This window comes from Cucurbita moschata, unplaced genomic scaffold (assembly GCF_002738365.1).
Source record: "Cucurbita moschata cultivar Rifu unplaced genomic scaffold, Cmos_1.0 Cmo_Scf00025, whole genome shotgun sequence".
Lineage (NCBI taxonomy): Eukaryota > Viridiplantae > Streptophyta > Magnoliopsida > Cucurbitales > Cucurbitaceae > Cucurbita > Cucurbita moschata.
Genome location: NW_019268541.1, coordinates 1,739,739 through 1,757,999, shown reverse-complemented (window position 1 = coordinate 1,757,999; position 18,261 = coordinate 1,739,739). Strand labels below are relative to the sequence as shown.

The 18,261-nt window shown below is 34.6% G+C and overlaps 1 protein-coding gene across 3 annotated transcripts in view; it reads right to left on the bottom strand.

Annotated features, from left to right (window-relative positions):
* LOC111461381 overlaps window positions 1–18,261 on the bottom strand; it is a 55,237-nt gene that overhangs the window by 18,470 nt on the left and 18,506 nt on the right. The window contains exons 9-23 of one of the 3 annotated variants that reach the window (XM_023104889.1): window positions 17,765–17,833; window positions 17,596–17,675; window positions 15,403–15,552; window positions 14,545–14,608; window positions 11,932–12,033; window positions 9,520–9,714; window positions 9,328–9,455; window positions 7,510–7,660; window positions 5,448–5,540; window positions 5,238–5,339; window positions 4,509–4,567; window positions 4,286–4,385; window positions 1,813–1,998; window positions 1,609–1,725; window positions 216–496 (exon numbers count right to left, since the gene is read on the bottom strand). In XM_023104889.1, coding sequence (XP_022960657.1) covers window positions 216–496; window positions 1,609–1,725; window positions 1,813–1,998; window positions 4,286–4,385; window positions 4,509–4,567; window positions 5,238–5,339; window positions 5,448–5,540; window positions 7,510–7,660; window positions 9,328–9,455; window positions 9,520–9,714; window positions 11,932–12,033; window positions 14,545–14,608; window positions 15,403–15,552; window positions 17,596–17,675; window positions 17,765–17,833 — 1,877 coding nt within the window. Of the gene's footprint in view, window positions 1–215; window positions 497–1,608; window positions 1,726–1,812; window positions 1,999–4,285; window positions 4,386–4,508; window positions 4,568–5,237; window positions 5,340–5,447; window positions 5,541–7,509; window positions 7,661–9,327; window positions 9,456–9,519; window positions 9,715–10,302; window positions 10,353–11,931; window positions 12,034–14,544; window positions 14,609–15,402; window positions 15,553–17,595; window positions 17,676–17,764; window positions 17,834–18,261 lie in introns of those variants that run through there. The other 2 variants (XM_023104890.1, XM_023104891.1) reach the window with 2 other exon arrangements.

Genomic DNA, 18,261 nt, shown 5'->3' with positions numbered 1-18,261 from the left:
TTCCATTAATAACTTTCCCGAACTGGGAGGCACATCCTTCCCAGTCGATCAAGGATAGGAGAACAGAGTGGGTGTATTTTTCAAAGCTAAAGTACTTGAACTTGTGTTTAATTTTATGCATTTTGATAAATAGTAAGAAAACTCTAGCAACAGTACTAAGTTTGTGAAGAATTAGGAAAAGAAAATGCACACATCTTGATAAATTGTAAGTATACCATATCTCTGTATCCTCTAGGGCAAGCATGATGACAGAAGCATTTTTTTCATCGTTCTCTAGATCAATGTCAAATCTGACAGAATGGAGAAGTACAGACATGGAGTAACCAAAAAAATGATTGTCATGTCCATTTGAAATCATGTTAAGTGGTCCACAATCTTCAGATTCTTCAAAGCCAGGGTTTGCTATCAAATTACGTAAATACACAGCCAGCTCCAAAGCTGCACCATATATTGATGGAGAGAAATGTACATGAAGTGATGACATTTGAAAAAGAACCTGAAAGAAAATGAATGATGAAGGTTTCATTATGGCAAGATGATGCATGCTAAAGACAAATATCCCAAATATAAAGCAAAGTTATGATAAATAAAAAATGAAAAAACTGATCCACGTTTGCCATGTGTTCAAAACGCTACTGACAAACCTGAAAATTAAATTTAACCACTAATTGTCGGAATCAATGTTATTTAAACTCATTTATCCAATCCCCATTATATTTACCCATGGGTTGCCTTTTTTCGCACATCCTGTATTTCCAAATTCGAAATTTAATCAACTTGCAAGAGAACCTTAACTACTCGAACTTCAAATGGTCGTGAATTAGAGTTTAGATGTGTCTCTCTTCAAAGTTGAAACGCACACAATATCCATTTTTTAGGTTTTCTATTTCTGTTGATCTGAATCAAGTTTTTTAATGAAGTTCAATGATCATACAAAGCTTTTTTTAGTTCGTTCTTTGATGCACACAAGGGCTGGTGTTTTATTCAATTTAATAAATATGTTCAAAGTGCAATAGGGCACCATATTTAAAGCTATAGCAAGGCTGGACGAAAAATACAAGAAAGATTTGGTTGGTCTCACATTAACAAGGAAGACTACGAAATACGTCCAAACGAGATTTGACATTGGATCAACTCTTTCATATTGTTAAAAGCAAACTTGTGGACAAATATTGAGGGCTTTGAACTAGTTTGCATGCACCTCAACTAATTTCGTAGTACAACTTTTTTTTTATAAGAATTTCGTACGACAATTTACTAAACCTTCAATATTTGGTTTCCAATAAAACTTGTAAGATGTTTTAGATTCTAGAATTCTAGATAGGTAGTCAATTTGGATTGAACCCATGTTCTTTACGTATTTATCACAATTGGAGACCATTCACATAAAGCCTATGCATGCTTCACCTATCAATGAAATTACTTTCTTATGAAAAGAAAAACATATGGGTATCGACATGTTTATTACACATAATAAATTCATTGGTCAAGTATAATTACACATCGTTTCATATTATGAAACAAAAATACATTTGCCATACATGAATGGCAGGCTAGGACAAAAAGGGATAAGTGGCGTTCAGGAAACTAAATAAGCAGGAAAATTACCTCCAGCTGTTTCAATGATGATTCATTAGGGATCAGACAGGAACGTAAGGCGAGAGTAGCACTGAACTTTTCAAAAATAGGAATACTCTGAGAATAAGAAGGCTTTTGGATCTCCATCTACAGGAAATTGGTTCTCATCTCAAATTATATTCTTATAACAACAATGAAATAAGTGCAAAGAACATAAAAATGAAGGATAGTAACCTCCAAATCCCGTAGCTGGATATCAAAATAATCATACAAACTTTGAGGCTGAATTGTAAAAGCAATATCAGCGGCCAAAATTGGATCACTTAAACGTTGTACCATAACAGATTGTTCCTTAAATCTTGAAGTTAGTAAGCTCCAGTCATATCTCGATGTTACACAGAGAGCCCCCAGTTGAAGTACCTGCCAGGAACAGGATGGAAAGATGAAATTAGCTGAGAAATCTGTATATGCATATAGAAGTATGATAGCAATACAATATTGATTCTAGCTAAATCCAATTCTACCTCTTTGTCTATGCATTTACAAAAGTAAATGTTACAAGTGTAAGTAAATTATCTTGATCACATTTCTTAATAATTTCAAGATACGTACATGTGTCTTCATAATACAAGCTAACTAAATAGCTAGATACTAGATAACAATATACAAAACTTAGTTGTTTATTTAATGGGATTACACACGTATTACTTAAATTAAGGCTAGGGTTTACGCATACAGAATTAAGATGATTCCTTCAACAGTGAAAATAATAAATCTCTAATCACCATTGTGCCTAATTTGACCATTTTACTATGTATTCTAAAAACTAATACGTAAATATAGGGATGCAAGACCAATAGGTATTTTACTACGTATTCTGAAGACCGATAGGTAATTACCATTGTGCCAAATCTGACCATTTTGATAAGGAGGATAAGGCGATTGCAGGTGGTGGCTAGTGGGTATGAGGCTTAGTTGGAAAGCTTCCATGTTCAAGAAATCTCTTATAACAAACCTTGGTTTGACATTGCTGAGTCAGTTCTTTTGTTTGAAGAGTTCAGCAGCTTCGAAATAAGGAATAGGGAATGAGCAACGTATAAGGTTCTCAAATGATGCTTGGATCGGTTCCTCCCCCTTAAAGATGAGTTTCCAGACATCTGTAGTCTCTCTAAAACAGATTCCTACGGTGGCAGATTCTTGGGGAAATGACCAAGGAATGTGGAACTTAAGCAGAATAAGAGGAATTTTCGATAGGGAAGTTTAGAGCTAGGTAGGGTTAATGACCAGACTGGGGGGCATCCGGTAAGGGGTGGCTAAAGACAATCTTCGCTGGTCTCTTGGTCCCTCGGGCTCTTTTTCGACCAAATCCCTATTCTTTAGATTAAAAACTGCGAGACCAGCATTAAAGTACTCTTTGTCGAAGTTAGTTTAGATTTTGAAAATTCCAAGAAGGTGAAGGTCTTTTTTTTTTTTTTTTTGTCGTACGCACGAAAGGACCCAAAGAATGAATCCTTCTCTTGTTCTTGGTCCTTCCGTTTGAACCCTGGCAGTGAGGAACCTATAGACCATGTTTTTCTGCTTTGCCCTTTTGCTAGACGTGGCTGCTTTAAGCTGCTGGCTTTTTATAATTGCACTTACGTTTTCTGGATAAGGTGGATGGTTGGTTGTTAGAATCTTTGGGTGGTTGGAGGCTGAAAGACAAAGGTGGGATCCTTTAAAGGTTTGATTCTAGAGCTCTTTTGTGGAGCTTGTGGCGGGTGAGAAACAGATGGCTTTTTTTGAAGATATGTCTTCATCTTGAGTTTTTTGGGATCGTGTACAGTTAAAAATACCTCTTGGTGGTGTCATAGCTATAAAAAAAAGTTTTTGTAGTACATTTGGATTGGCAAGCTATTTGTAAGTAGTTCCTTCGGAGAGGACTCCCTCATCCCCTAGCCCTTAGGTTGTTGTCTTTACCCTTTTGGTGAACTGTTACTTGATGTTTCTTCTTATAAAAAGTACTTATTCCAGGTTTCATAGAGGCATCTTTTGCCAGAAAATAGTAATCTTGGGATTCACAAAGAGACGCACCAAGTACATCATAGGCAAACTGCAGAGACCTTCTGTGTATATTTTCTTAAATCTTTTTTCCAACCAACTAAATTATTTGTTAACTTATAATTCAGAAAGTACTTATTCCAGGTTTCATAGAGGCATCTTTTGTCAGAGAATAGTAATCTCGGGATTCACAAAGAGATGCACCAAGTACATCATAGGCAAACTGCAGAGTCCTTCTGTGTATATTTTCTTAATCTTTTCTTTCCAAACAAATAAATTATTTGTTAACTTATAATTCTTCATCAATCCATTATTTGTTAACTTTCCAGATTTGGTGACTCAAGGGAAACACTTTTTAACAATTGGCTGTTTCCAAAAAATATTTACTTCCAGTATCAAATATTATCAATTTTGAGAGGAAAAATAAGGCCACCTCAGGTAGAGGTGAGATCCATTACAAAAAGGAAACTATCACAATAATTTAATAATTACAGGTAATAAGAAAAGAATATAAACCAAAAGTTCTTCTTTATGATTATCTTAATGAAAATTAAGGACAAAAATAATCATTTCACTCAACACAGTAAACTTCAGGTGTGTTTTAATGGAAACGCCTAAAAGTGCATTCCCACAAAAGTGTACATATTCTTGGAGCAAAAAGGACATTTACCAAGTTATTTTGTTCTGAAGGTGTATTCCAAGGAATATGGACTGTAATTCCATTGACAGTAATGTCCCACATCACTTTCTTATACTCCGACATTATGCATCTGGAGGATTAGAAACAACAAAACATGACGGTGCACAAATGGAATAAATAAGATGAACTGGATATAGGCTACACTAATTGCTGAATTGCCAAGTCATGAAACAATTATATGAGTTAAACTTACTGAGCTTTGGATAGCAATCGAGCTTTGGCATTTTCAATTCCATTTAGAGTTGAAAGAGCCTGTAGGCAAAAATGGCCTTTAATCAATTTACAAGCCTACTAAAGCACATACACGGTCACTGGGTTGGAGAAAACAATGGTAAATATATGGAAATCATCATCCAAAATGACCTTTGAGGCCGTTCAAATGAGTGAAGTTACAACTACCTTGACATTCATCTTATGCCCAATGACTTAAAAAAAACTACAAGAAGGCTACCCTACCCAAGGAAATAACCAACAACTTCAACTAGAGAGACTGCTCCAACTCTTATCAAAGCCACTAAAAAAACTCTACTCATACAGAAGGCCAACTGCAAGCTACGGAAATGGGAAAGGGCATCAAAAATATCTAAGAAAAGATTTGGAGCTTCCATATGGCTGAAATCGTCAATTAACGGTAAATAAATTTCCTTTTGAAAGACTTAAACACTAAAATAATTGGATCTTCGGAAAGGTCATCTCAATTTTTTTTTTTAATATTTGATCGAAGCTACTGATACTACCAATCGGACAGTCACTAACATCTGAAAAGTTCACCACAGTATTTAACGCAAAATGGAATCATAGGTAGGTCTAGGTCACATATTCCTACTGACATTTCTAAACAAACTTGTGCACAGAAATAGAAAACAGCTGATGGAATTGATTGAGGTGAATACATATTTAACCAAGAATCAAACAACCTTACCCTTGTGTGAAGAGATTCGAAGGACTTGAATCCATCAAAAAACTCGAACAAATAAAGAAAAAACTTGGCATCGTAAGTAACATCTAATGGATTCAGCGTCACCTGCAAGTAATATACAGGAAATATCACTGAATAGTAACAAACTTCAAAGATAACGAAAAAGATGGTTCTTTATTTCAGCGTCAAATAAGCATATCAAAGTTATAGCACCTTTACAGACAGGTTAACCTCTTGTTTGGGTGAAACGTCAACTTGGAAACTACAGGAAGGAGCACCAGTCTCAACATATTTCTCACATTGAGGCTGCATAGAAGAAACAAAAGCAAAGCACAAGTAAACCAAAAAGTATTTATTAGATATTCCATTTATACTATTCTCTTAGGTTTCTGTATGTTAAGTTATAACTTGTATTGCCAATTCTATCATTCTAGCTATATATGAGAAGTCATTCAAGTTAGAGAAGCAACCAGTTTGTTAAGATTTAACATCTATCTTCTAATATATTTAACTGATATTGCAATAAAATTGAGATTAGATTCTCTTTTAAATACAAATTAAAATATTATATTAATGAGTTTTAGATTATTGCAAATGCAATATAGAACTAGATTCAGAATAGTAGAATTATTAATGTAATAAAGATAGTTTCATTTCGACCGGGAGTTTTCTTGATTCATTAATTCAATGAAAAAATTAGTCTCTTCTATCAAAAAAAACATGAATTTGTTTGGGATATAACGTACTTATTTCAAGAAACAAAAATTTGTTTGGGCTATAACATACTTCTAACTCATGATTTCGAAAGAAATGCAAAATAATCAAAAGAAAACTGCATAGTCCAATGAAAATCTCCATATATCAGACTCTAAAAATTAGAACCACATCTTCAAGCATTCTATTCACGTCAACCATAAAACTGCACTAATGTTGCAATCACACTTCACTAACTATTATCCTAGAATCAAGACATTCTTATTTGGATTATTCTTAACAGTAGCCTAAATTAATGCACTTGATTTACTCTCTTTATTAGGAGGATGGGAATGATTAATCATTTGTTTTTATGGTTGTTCCTTTTCTTTGGCCGGCTGGAACAGTCTCTTCAAAAAATTAATATCCTGCGAGTGTTTTCAAATAACACCAAATGTGATGTTCTTGAGTTCATTATTGGGCCTTCAATGTCTTTGCAATCATACACATTATGGCTCAATACTGTCAAAGACCAAATTTCAGAAATTTGGATGAAACATAATCCAAGGAACTTTGAGAACAAGCAATTTCACATGTTCTCCTCAAAGACAATTTCTCATCTTTCATAAAGATGTGTGGCCTTGAGATGTATGAAATTAAGCTTATGTATTCTGAAATCCATGTATTTTGTGCAATATTCTTAAGTGGCCCTGTATTGTTTGTTGGTTTTGCAGGCTTTGTGATGATTGATGGCCCCTCAATTTTTTGTTATTTCTTTATAGTGGAACTTTGGCTGCTCCTATGGTTTATCGGTGTTTTGTTGGTCTTTCTTGTTGATTGGAAGGATTTTGTTTCAGTCAAAGGTTCTACCTGGTAGTTCTGTTTGGTGATTCAAATTTTTCTCTGCTGTCTCAGACGATCCACAATTGTTGTCTCAGCTTGGTCTACAGTCTTTGTTTGAAGCTCTTAGTGTTGATCAGTATCTTTGATCTACTTGCTTTTAAGCCATTGTTCTCTTCCAAGTATTCTGTTTGTTGCAGCTATTATTTTTGGTCAATGTTTCTAGTTCCCAAGAGTTCTAGATTTTAGTCCTATTGGTTCTCTTCTTGTTTTTCTATATCTCCCTTTGGGAGATTTTATCTCTCAACATTTTCTTCCTTTTCATCAGTAAATGAAAATTTTGTCTCTGATCAAGAAATAAAAAAAGAATCCGCTAGGTTCAAGGCTTCTTCATGTTCTCTTTCTAATCTCTTTTCTAGATTTTCTTAACAAGATATTTGTTTGAATTGGGAAGCATTTTTATCTCCTATGTACTGTTGTGTTTTCATTTTCTATCACTCCCTTTGTCAAGGATCTTTGGAATTCGTACCTTTAAACATTAGTCACGTTTCATTTCTTCAATGAATAGTCTAGTTTCTTGTAAAAATATATGCATATTCTCAAACGTACTACCATCACCTAACTAATGAACATATAGACATCTTCTAGTGAACTTATATACTAAAGGTACAAAAAATCGCTGTTTAATTTTAATCAGAAGATAGAAAAAGAAAGCTAATCTTGAAAAGAAATGAGACACAACCATTCTTAGAAAAATTAGAACTCTCTGGTTCAGTGGATTGACCATCTCGATCGAATTGACCAATAAATTGATGGTTGCAGATTCCACCCAAATGTTACACTCCACCATTGTCTTGATGAATATCATCTTTGCAACTTCTTGACCGTATTTCCTAAGCAAAAAAGATTACATTATAGACAGTATGGTAGATGGAAAAAGGATCAGCATATCCTATCAAATCAAAATAATAATAGCCATTTGCATTTATCAGTCAACAAAACTTAGTAACAGGGGCATGACTTTTCATGAAGAGATCAATTAATCCATTGCATCAATAGGAAGATGCCATTCATGAAGAGATTGATCCAACTTATTCAATCATATACCTGAAGATTTTTTATTTTTTTTAGTTCAACATCATGTGAAGTGGGGATTCGAACTTTACCTCTTGGTCAAGAGTATATGTTTTATGACAGTTGAATTATGCTCATGTTGGCAACAATTAATTATTTTGTTATCTTATTTACTACCAAAGAAATAACAATTGGAGGATCTACCAAATATAACAATGTTAAACCATAAGACCTACTTTGAGGTTGTCACTCTGATTCTAGCATAGCAGCAGCAGAAGAGGTAGTTCCAATTGATATGCCACTTGATGGACTCATGCCGCCACCTTAAATAGGCTCTAACATTTAAGGTCAAGTTTCCTATTTCACTAGGCAGCTAAGAACTATGGTAGTATTTTGAAACGTCAAAAGAAAAATAACATCTTTAGACAACATAATGTTAGTATTAATTATTGGTTTCAAATGCTTTCAGTCTAGATCGTTCTTTGAAGGTGGTTCAATATCAATGTTCAACAAGGTTGAAGATCATGTTTTGATCAGAAGTTCTTTTTGCTTCTTTATCCTCAATGAAGATGGTTCTATTGAAGGGTTACCCAACTGATGATCGAACGTCCTCAGTTATTTTCATCTTAAAGACCAAAATCAATCGGATTATTTTGATAGAGCTGGCATTTCTCTTGCTTCTATTGAGCATAAAGAAAAAATTGTGGCTTCTGAGACCAAGAGGGTAAGGCGTGCTTAGATAAGATTCATTTCTTTTAGGGATTTTGGTCTGCTGGTCTGTCGTTCGGTTTTTGATAGTTAGGCAGGAGTCTTTTAGTTCCTCTTTTTGAATTTCTAGTTAGTTTGATGGTGCTAGGTTTCGTGTTTTTCAATGATTATATTAGGGGCTATATTAGGGGCTATTTTCTCTGGCTAGTAGTTGCCTTTTTCTCCTTTTGGAGGTAGTTTCCCTAAATATTTTGTATATCTTCATCTATCAATTAAAAGGTCTTTTTTGTTTTAAAAATTTTATTAAAAAAGGAAAGAACAAAGAATTGCAGTTGTGCCTTCAAAATTTGACAGTTTCATAGGAAACATGTTTTAGTTATTAATTGACTTAAAGAAACAAGGCTACATCTGAATAAGAGTTCTAATTTTGGTTTCGGAGGAAAGCAATGAAAAATAGAAAAATATTTTTATAAATTTACCAAAAGATAGCCTAGAAATTCAGCAATGAGAGAGTTTCAAATGCAAATCGATTGCGATGCCAAAAGATACTTACAACTTCTCTCTGTATTTTTCTTTTTCTCATCACAGAGGGAGATTTATGTTTAAAATATATATATCTCATTCTTGCTTCTCTTTCTCACCAATAAAAATAAGAATAAAAAGACCATAAAGTTACAAATGAATGCTCTCATTTTGTTCAGGTCCAATGCACCAGTCTTGCGCTTATGACACAATTAAGTCTATTATTACTGAGATTCAAGAAGGTTGGAAATCATACATGCTCAACAAAGTTGCTGAGATCTGATGAATGTCAATTTTGATGGAACAAAAACAGATCCTTTCTTCATCAGCCGCACTGACAGTAGATGAAGCCAGAGGGTGGAATTTGGTAGCCTCATATATGTCCTAGAAATAAAAGCGGAAGTAAGTATGTTGTCTGCCACAGAAAAAAAAAAACAAAGACAAATACCTTTACAACATCATCTGAAATAACACCGGCAAATTGACTTGAATCTTCAGTACCACCAGCACCTAACATACCAAGGGATAGCCAGTTAAGCCATCCTCGAGGTTTTCCCATGGCACGGTCATCAACTTGAGACTTCTCAGCAGCTGTTTGTGTACCAGTCATGACCATTTCTGGCCCCAAACTGCCAAATAGATGCTAGTTGATCCATTTACAATAAGTTTAAATAAGATAGCAAATGAGATTAATAAAGAACAGCAATAACAATTAATTTGCTACAACAGTAGAATTCTTCCACAAAATTTTAGAGAAATCAATTCATTCAGAACAAGTAAAAGAGATGGTCAACCATTAAAATTCCAAGAATAAACTACAAAATAAATTTTAAAATAAAATAAAATCATCGCTTATCAGAGTTGTGAGTGGAGCAGCAAATATGGCCGAAGAAGATGAAGTTTATATGGCTAAGAGAAAGTGATATAAACTCCAATTCCTTTATGTTAATGAACAGCTTAAGGAATCTCTCATTAGAGAACTTATGTTATTTTCAATCATCTATTCGTTTGCAGGAAAAAAAAATTCGAATATTCTGATTTTCTTTCCAATTGTTTACTGCGTTTTGGGATCCCAAACTTAAAATTTCAGTTGTGTTAAACTTTAATAAGATTTGAAAGCATATATCTATGGCTTTCTTTATTATTTTCAAGCATTATTTAACATGCTTGAAGGAAGCCACGAGTAAATTGGAAAACATTTCCATAAAATCAAGCCCGTGATAGTTCGAACCTTGGTCCTGGCTAGCATTCCTTCCAATTTCTGGTCTATTTTCAGAATTCCTGTAAGGTTTGGAAAAATATGGAGAAAGTTTTCAGAAACATTTTCTGGAAAGGAACTAGGATACGAAAGGAAGCCACGAGTAAATTGGAAAACAGTTACCACCCCTCGCTTTTTGGAATATCTAAAATAGCAAACCTTACAGCAACAACTTTTTTTTTTCCACTAAATGAACGTGGACATTTGAAACAGAAGAAGCCCTTTGGAGGGTGGTGATTAAACGCAAGTATGGGGCACAGTTGGTGAGAGACCATCTTTAACAAATTGAGACAACAAGCCACTTCTTTTGGCAGAAGGTGAAATTCAAGTTGGGGAATAGTAATAGAATTTCCTTTTGGAGAGACCACTGGATCAGTAATCAACCGCTGAATTTGAGGTTCCACTCAATCTTAAGTATTTCAAGTGCAAAGGAGATTAAAAAGGAGCTGTGGAATCCCGTTGACCGTTAATTAGGATCACAAGCTTAGAAGGAGGCTGTTTGATAGAGAATTAGAGTGGGAAACAGTTAGGTCACGGCAAAACCCTGATCATCCTTGGCGATTTCGAAGGCAGTGGTCTATTTTCAGTGAAGTCAATTTTGTTAGCTTTGCCATTAAAAAAAAATAAAAAAATGAAAAATAAAAGAAGAAGAAGAAGAAGAAGATTTCAAACATGGAGCTGCGTTATCTAATTTGGGAAGGTATAGTCCCAGGAAAAATTCAGTTATTCCTCTAGGCAGTAGTGCAACATATATCCTGTGGATAGGGTGCAGAAAAGGAACCCTTATGATCAATTATCACCTCAGATGTGTGTTTTATGCAAAAGAAACGAAGAGTCTCCCTCCCACCTACTACTTCATTGGAACTTGGTGTCCAAAGTATGATATTTGAAACACGGGTGCAAAACCAAAGGCATTAGAGGATTGGTCGGTTGATGCTCTTTCTGCATGGTGGCTTAAGGATAAAGCTAAGGTGCTTTGGTCAAATGTCTCAAAGGCGATACTTCAGTTGACAGGGAAGGAAAGTTAGCTTGAGTCTTTACAAATGAGTCCATCTTTGATTTTGGAAAAAGTTACATTTGTGGTCCCTGAAGTTTGAGTTTGTTAGCATTTTGGTCATCGAATTTCAAAACTCAATATATTAACCCCGATTGTTTGAGAAAATGGTTTTTATGGTCCCTATCGTTAACACTTTAGGTCCTTTTGATAATTTTCTGTAATATAAAGCTGACTGGACATCTTTTTTATTTATATTTGGAGTATTGTGCCATAAAAATATTAATTGTGTATTTGTGAAGTGGAGATAGGTCAAAAACATAATTTTTTTAATATTAAAAAAAAATAATTTTAGAACTTCATTTTCCTCTCTCCCCTCCCCACCTTTATCTCATCGAACACCGTCTGCTGCAAGCCGCCGATTTTTCCTTTTTTTTTTCACTTTTTCCAACGGTCAGGAGTGAAGATGGGGTTGTGGTGGAGAAGAAGCTAGGGAGGGGGGAGAAGAAGTCCACAGGAACAAATTGATATGGCCAAGTAAAATAGAAGACATGAAGACGATTTAGGTATCAGTATTATTTCTTACTTAATCCATCATTTCATCTTACCTGTAACTCACATTCAGCAGCAGATCTATAACTTAAAATATCTTCTATATCTGATTCTTTCTCCATCACCTCCAATTCTTTGAGAATGTAGTCATCAACTGACTGAGAAATAGAAAAAATGGACGTATCAGAGTATAAACAAAATAGCCAACACACAGAAGTTGTAAGAGTCGATGATAAATCCCAATATCCGATCAAATATATAAATGAGATCCCCCATTTCTATTTATACTACAATGAAATAAGCAGAGTCTAAAAATCAAGAAGTGAATAAAAATCAAGTCTCCCAACATTGCCTTTTTTTATAAGAAGTTGAGCTTTCATTGATAAAAATAAAAGAATACCCAAAGACATACAAAAAAAACAAGCCCTTAACTACCTACCAGAAGGGGCTCCAATATAAGAGGATGATAACCACTTTGTCCTTCTAATTCTATAGTTTCTCTCAATCCACAATCCCAACGATATAGCAAACTAACAAGCCTGCCACAAGATCCTTCCCTTATCACGAAACGGCAAGTTCATCACCATCTCTTCGTAAAAGAACCATATTACAAACCACAGCAACCTAAGCATCGACTCCAAAGAGAGTAAATAAGCTAGCAAGCCCCAAAATGATCAAGATCCTCTCTTGCCGCCAAAGAACACACCACTATTGGGCCAAAAGTAAGGTAGTGTGTTGCTACATTTAGGTTAGGTTCTCCTCCGACTCAAGGTCACAATATTCAGGCAAAAAAAGACCTATGGCCTCCATCTTTGATCGTGTCTTGTTTGCTTGATTCGCCTTCACCATCACATGATTTGAAAGCTCCTTCTTCAATCGTGTCTTCTTTGCTTAGTGTTTCAAATCACATTGAGTGTTGCACTTCCCGCCTGTCCAAAAATCTCATGACTGCACTTCGCTTATGTTTGTGTTTTCATTGTCAGATCTTTCTTGTTCTTCACACAACTAGTCGTCATCCTTGCACGACTTATCTTCTTTCCCTTCGCACACTTTTCCATGGGGTTTTGAACACAAGGGTTGTTGAGAACTATGTGGGTTTCCTGTGCAATTTGGCATTCATGTGTGAATTCTATATTTTCTTGAACCTTCTCTACATAACCCATGATTCTTCCATTTATTGAATTCTTGCCCGTTTATTAAAAACTGTTTTACATTCTTTACGATTTCTCCCAAGTTAGATTGGACCTCAATAATCCCTTGAAATGTTAATAATGAAACCCAAGGAAAAAAACAAGTTGTGAAACTTCGAGTTATAACTGATTCTGCTAATCTCTCTCCACTGGGTTTTTGGATCAGATTCTTCCTCTAATTTGTCTCAGTTTCTTTCTTGTTAGTCCTATCTTGACCCTCAAGCTTATTTCAATTTGGTTAACACAATCAAAACATCATTTTAGAATGGCTAAATTAATAAAAATACCTATAAACTTTGCACTATTTCAAAAATAGCCTTGAACTTTCAAAAGTTTCAAAAATACTCTTAAACTTTCCGAAAGAAAAAGTTCAAAAATACTCTTACGGTTAGTTTTGAGTGGAAACCATTAATGTTTTATTTTAAAAAAAAAACCCTTGAACTTCCAAAAGGGTTTCAAAAATACCCTTTGACTTTCAAAAGTGTTCCAAAAATACTCTTGAATGTTCAAAAGTTTCATTAATACTCTTATACTTTTCTAAAAACTTCAAAAACACTCTTAAACTCTTTTAAAAACTTCAAAAACACCCTTACCCTTAGTATATGGGCAAAACCGTTAGTACCGCGTTTCAAAAATACCCAAGATCTTTCAAAAGTAATTTTATACCCTTAAACTTTTAGGAAAAAAATTAAAAAGTTTGTAGATGATCTATGAGCTGTAGATAGACGTTTCGTCCATATATTGATAGTAAAAACTTTTTTTATAAGGCTTAAGGGTGCTAATGCTACTTTTAAATTTCATGGTTATTTTTTAAACATGGTATTAACGGTAAGGGTATTTTTGAACTTTTAAAAAAACGGGTATTAATAAAACTTTTTAAAGTTCAAGGATATTTTTGAAACACTCAAAGGTATTTTTGAATCAAAGTACTAACAATTGACATCCAGAACTGTATTTTTTAAACTTTTTGAAAGTTTAAGGGTATTATTGAAACATTTGAAAGTTTAGAGGTATTATTTTGACAAAGCACAAAGCTTATGGGTATATTTATTAGTTTAGCCTTTTAGAATTATGGTTGAAACGTAATTTAAATATTTTTTTGAAGATAAGCTCTTCGCTTGGAGCGAACAATTTGATTTGACCAAGATTAAATCTTCTAATCGCTGATCTTTACCTTCATTGTTTAATAACTATGCCTTAACGACAGTTTTCTTAATTGGGATGTATTCAATTACCCTTGTTAGTTTTTAACCATTCCCTTAGGCCTTCTAGAGGATAGTATCCTTGAACACATCGATGAGAAGTTTGAATCTCGTTTAAAAAAAAAACAAAAACAAAAATCAACTAGAATAGCAGCGGTTTCCTATTTCAACCAATAGGTGGAATTTTTTGTGTTAGTTGTTAAGCAGAAACAATTACAGTCTGCCTTTTCTGCCCAATTTCCACAGTATTCTAAGAAAAGGAAAAGGATCTAATTACCTGGTCATTGTGAAGAAACTCTAACTTTTTCTTGTAAAACTTGACATACCTCCGACGATAGGTTCTGTAGTTGAGAAATAAATATTAATAACAATCAAATAGAAAGACTTGGGAATGTAAAATATAAAACGAGAAAGATGGTCGAACATAACTCCATGGAGAGGCATTGACAACTCCATGGAGAGGCATTGACAAAGACATGGGGCAGGAATACTACATGACACAGACACGAGAACATAACAATTTCTCAATGAGTAGGACACAGACACAGACACGGGATACTTTCTTCCCCTAATTTAGAGTATGTCTAAGTATTTATATAATATTTATGAATTTATAAAACAAGTAAAAATTTAACATATGAAATGTACATGTAGCAGAGCAAGACGCAGCATCATGATTTCTTTCAATCCTTCAGATGGGTTTATAGGACTGGGTCGAACTTTAGAGTTGAGATTTTAAGGTGGGTCAAAATGATATAAGTAATATGCTGGATTATTTACTAATTTGTTTATAATTTTCCCATCAACTTTTTTTTTTTTTTTTCCTCCAAATCGACAAATCTGGATGTCACTTTTATCATTGAAAAAATAAAAATGTACAAAACATCATATTTCACAGGCTTACAGCCTATTTGCATTCGACTGTGTGAACAACATGCAAAAAACAACAAACAATTTCTACACTACACATACATAAAATAAATGTATGTACATTTAAAAGTATTAAATGCAAATGCATACACAAATAATAAATAAAAACTTACCAGCTCAACGGAAAGTTCGCATGTTGAACATTTTATTCTAATCAATGACAAGTTTGATTCTTGTTGAAAAATAATGATAATTATAAACTTACAGTCTCTGTCCAAAATATCTCCATGAACATTTCTTTAATTTCTTTCGTACATCTAACAAGACAGATTGTTGTGCATAATGCCACCATAATATTTGCCAACCCTTAACTTTCCTTGACAAGGGGTAGCACCAGGGGCGAAATCTTCCATACCTGCAGAATAAGAGGTTAGGTGGACTGTGATACATGGCCATTATATGAGTAAGGTGTAACTGCAGTTAAGAAAAACTAAAAAATATCAGACAGAGAAAACCACAGCACCATGATAAAAACGACTAAAAAGATTGACAATAAAAGGACGGCATGATCGGTTGGTCACCTAGCACACCAAATTCAAACTTAATTGCAACATTTAAATTTTAGAAGGAAATGGCGTCTCTCATATTCCCTCCCATCCTTTTTTGCATGTTGACTATTTCAACCTGTCTACATCCCTTTGCTCTCCTGCTGATTAGTTTTCCCAGAGACAGTGAAGTTAAAAATAATCCTAAGTCATTCTAAAGAAACATTTGTAGTGGTTTTTGTCGAAAGATTAGCCTTAAGTTAGGAGATATTTGTGTAATTCATGAATTAATTTGGGAGATATTTGTGTAATTCATGAGTTAGTATCCAAATTGCGAATGAATAATATCTATTACTTGGAGAGTGTGAAGGATATTTGTGTAATTCCATTAAATAAGGCAAGTAGCTGACCCACAATCTAGGGTATTTAGATTATTTAGATTATCTAATGATTAAAAAAGTGTTAGGTTATTCTCTCAAAATAAATAAAAAAACAGCAAGCTAATTTAGACTTGCAACATGGTATTGGAGTTTTTCTATTCGGGGAAATCTGATTAGAACCAAAGCCCAAACTCAATCAGTGAAACCTTTGTAACTGCCGATATTCCATCGTGATAAGTTCAATTCGGAGCCTTCATAGTTGCTGTTACCGTGACCAATTTTCATTCAGATGTGATAACAAACTAAAACGAAAAAAAGGAACTGCCTCTGCTTCTGCAAGCTGCCTCAGATCCACCAGCATTTTACAGTCTTCAACAATTTTTTTTTTCTTTCTTTCTTGGAAAGAATAGACTACCCAGCCCAGCCCATATTCATTATAGCAGAAGCGCACTGCCTCTGCTTCTGCGTTCCCAACTTCAGAAAGTTTTTCTCATCCATTCCGCAAGCCATCCATTAGCAAGTTCTTTTTTCTTACCATTCATCCATCCATTCCGCAAGCCATCCATTAGCAAGTTCTTTTTTCTTACCATTCATCCATCCATTCCGCAAGCCAGAAGCCACCGCAACCACCATCACTGTTAGCTGCAACTACTACTTCCGAAACTAGTGTCTAACGATCACCACAAGCTCAGTATCCACAACTTCACATCCAACACATCCAAACCCAAGCCACCCAAGACCAATACCCCAGTATCCACATTCACATCCACCACGTTCAATGAAGGATTGTTCCGTCATGACTTAGATAAATTTTGTTTAAACTAGTCTCTTCAGATTAAGATCCACCATCATGTCAAAAAAATCTCAACTCGTCCTTCCAATCATCATCAAAAAGCATCAATTCCGAGATTCAGATTTGAAGTATTCAATAATAGAGGGAACCAAGGGCGTCAGAGGAAGATAAGGAGACAACAAAACTTAGATCTCTAAATCTGATAAGGATGGACTCTTGTTCTCGGATGGAATAATTGGATGGTACCTCAAGAAAGGCCGCTAAAATAAGCTTACTATCATAGGTTATGAGTCCACCCAGACTGCCGCAGAGTTACCAACTAAACCATACACTCCAAGAGGAGAGAACATGAGAGAAACGAGCAATGCTCGTGGAAGATCTCGAAGAGAAGTGAGCCCGAGAGAGCAAGCAACGCCTAAGGAAGTGCTCCAAGAGGATAGAGTATGCATAAGTTATGTGCTCTCACGGCCTCAACTGACAGAAGTGATAATAAAAAGACCTCACTACAATCATGCAATCTCATATCAAAAGAAAAAAAAAACAATGGCCACTTGATTTCTTTTTAACAAACTAAACAAAACAATAACAAAAAAAGTAAATAAATAAAACGTAAAGTAATTACAAAAGGACAAGAAAAAAATAACAAAAAAGACCCAAGTTGGCGAATATAACAGCTTCAAAGCCACAGGCAAACCTTCAAGCAATAGATACGCTACATCTAACAAAAACACTTGACTTACTTATCTCTTAATCGGCATATGGAAAGATAATCCCACAAATTCAATATTTGCTGCAATTGAACGTCATTCAACGTGAAGACCTAAAAGAGGAAAAATAAGCAATTATTTCCACGAGTATAATCAAAACTTTTTCTAAAACAATGGGAAAATTAGAGGACAATGCACCAACCAGGCTGCTTAAGTCAGCATTCACAGAATATTGTGGAGTGCTATTATCGATCTTTCCTGATCTGTTAACCTATAAAATGACATAAGAACTTCATGACAATTTTAATCAATAGTCAACAAAAGCATTAAAAAAAACAACGGTAAGCATTAAAAAAAATGAGAAATTGCTAACGAACTATTTATCTCCCTCTCTCAATGGACTTAGAAACCCTAGCCACGGGACCTAACTCTTCCTGGCGGTCCCTTTTCCTTCACCTTCAGTATACGTTCTCCCATGCGTTAGGTTTCCAAGCCAAGCTTTAGAAGTCATCCACCATCGCTACTTTTGATATCGACACCTCCTTCCTCAGTTGTCATTTTCTTCACCATCTATCTGTATCTTTGCCAATTTCTTCGCCATTTGTCCCGTTGCCACCTGAACAAATCCCACTCGATTTTTATGTCATTTCTTGATTTTTCTTCTTCTTCTTCTTCTTCTTTTTTTTTTTTTTTTTTTGT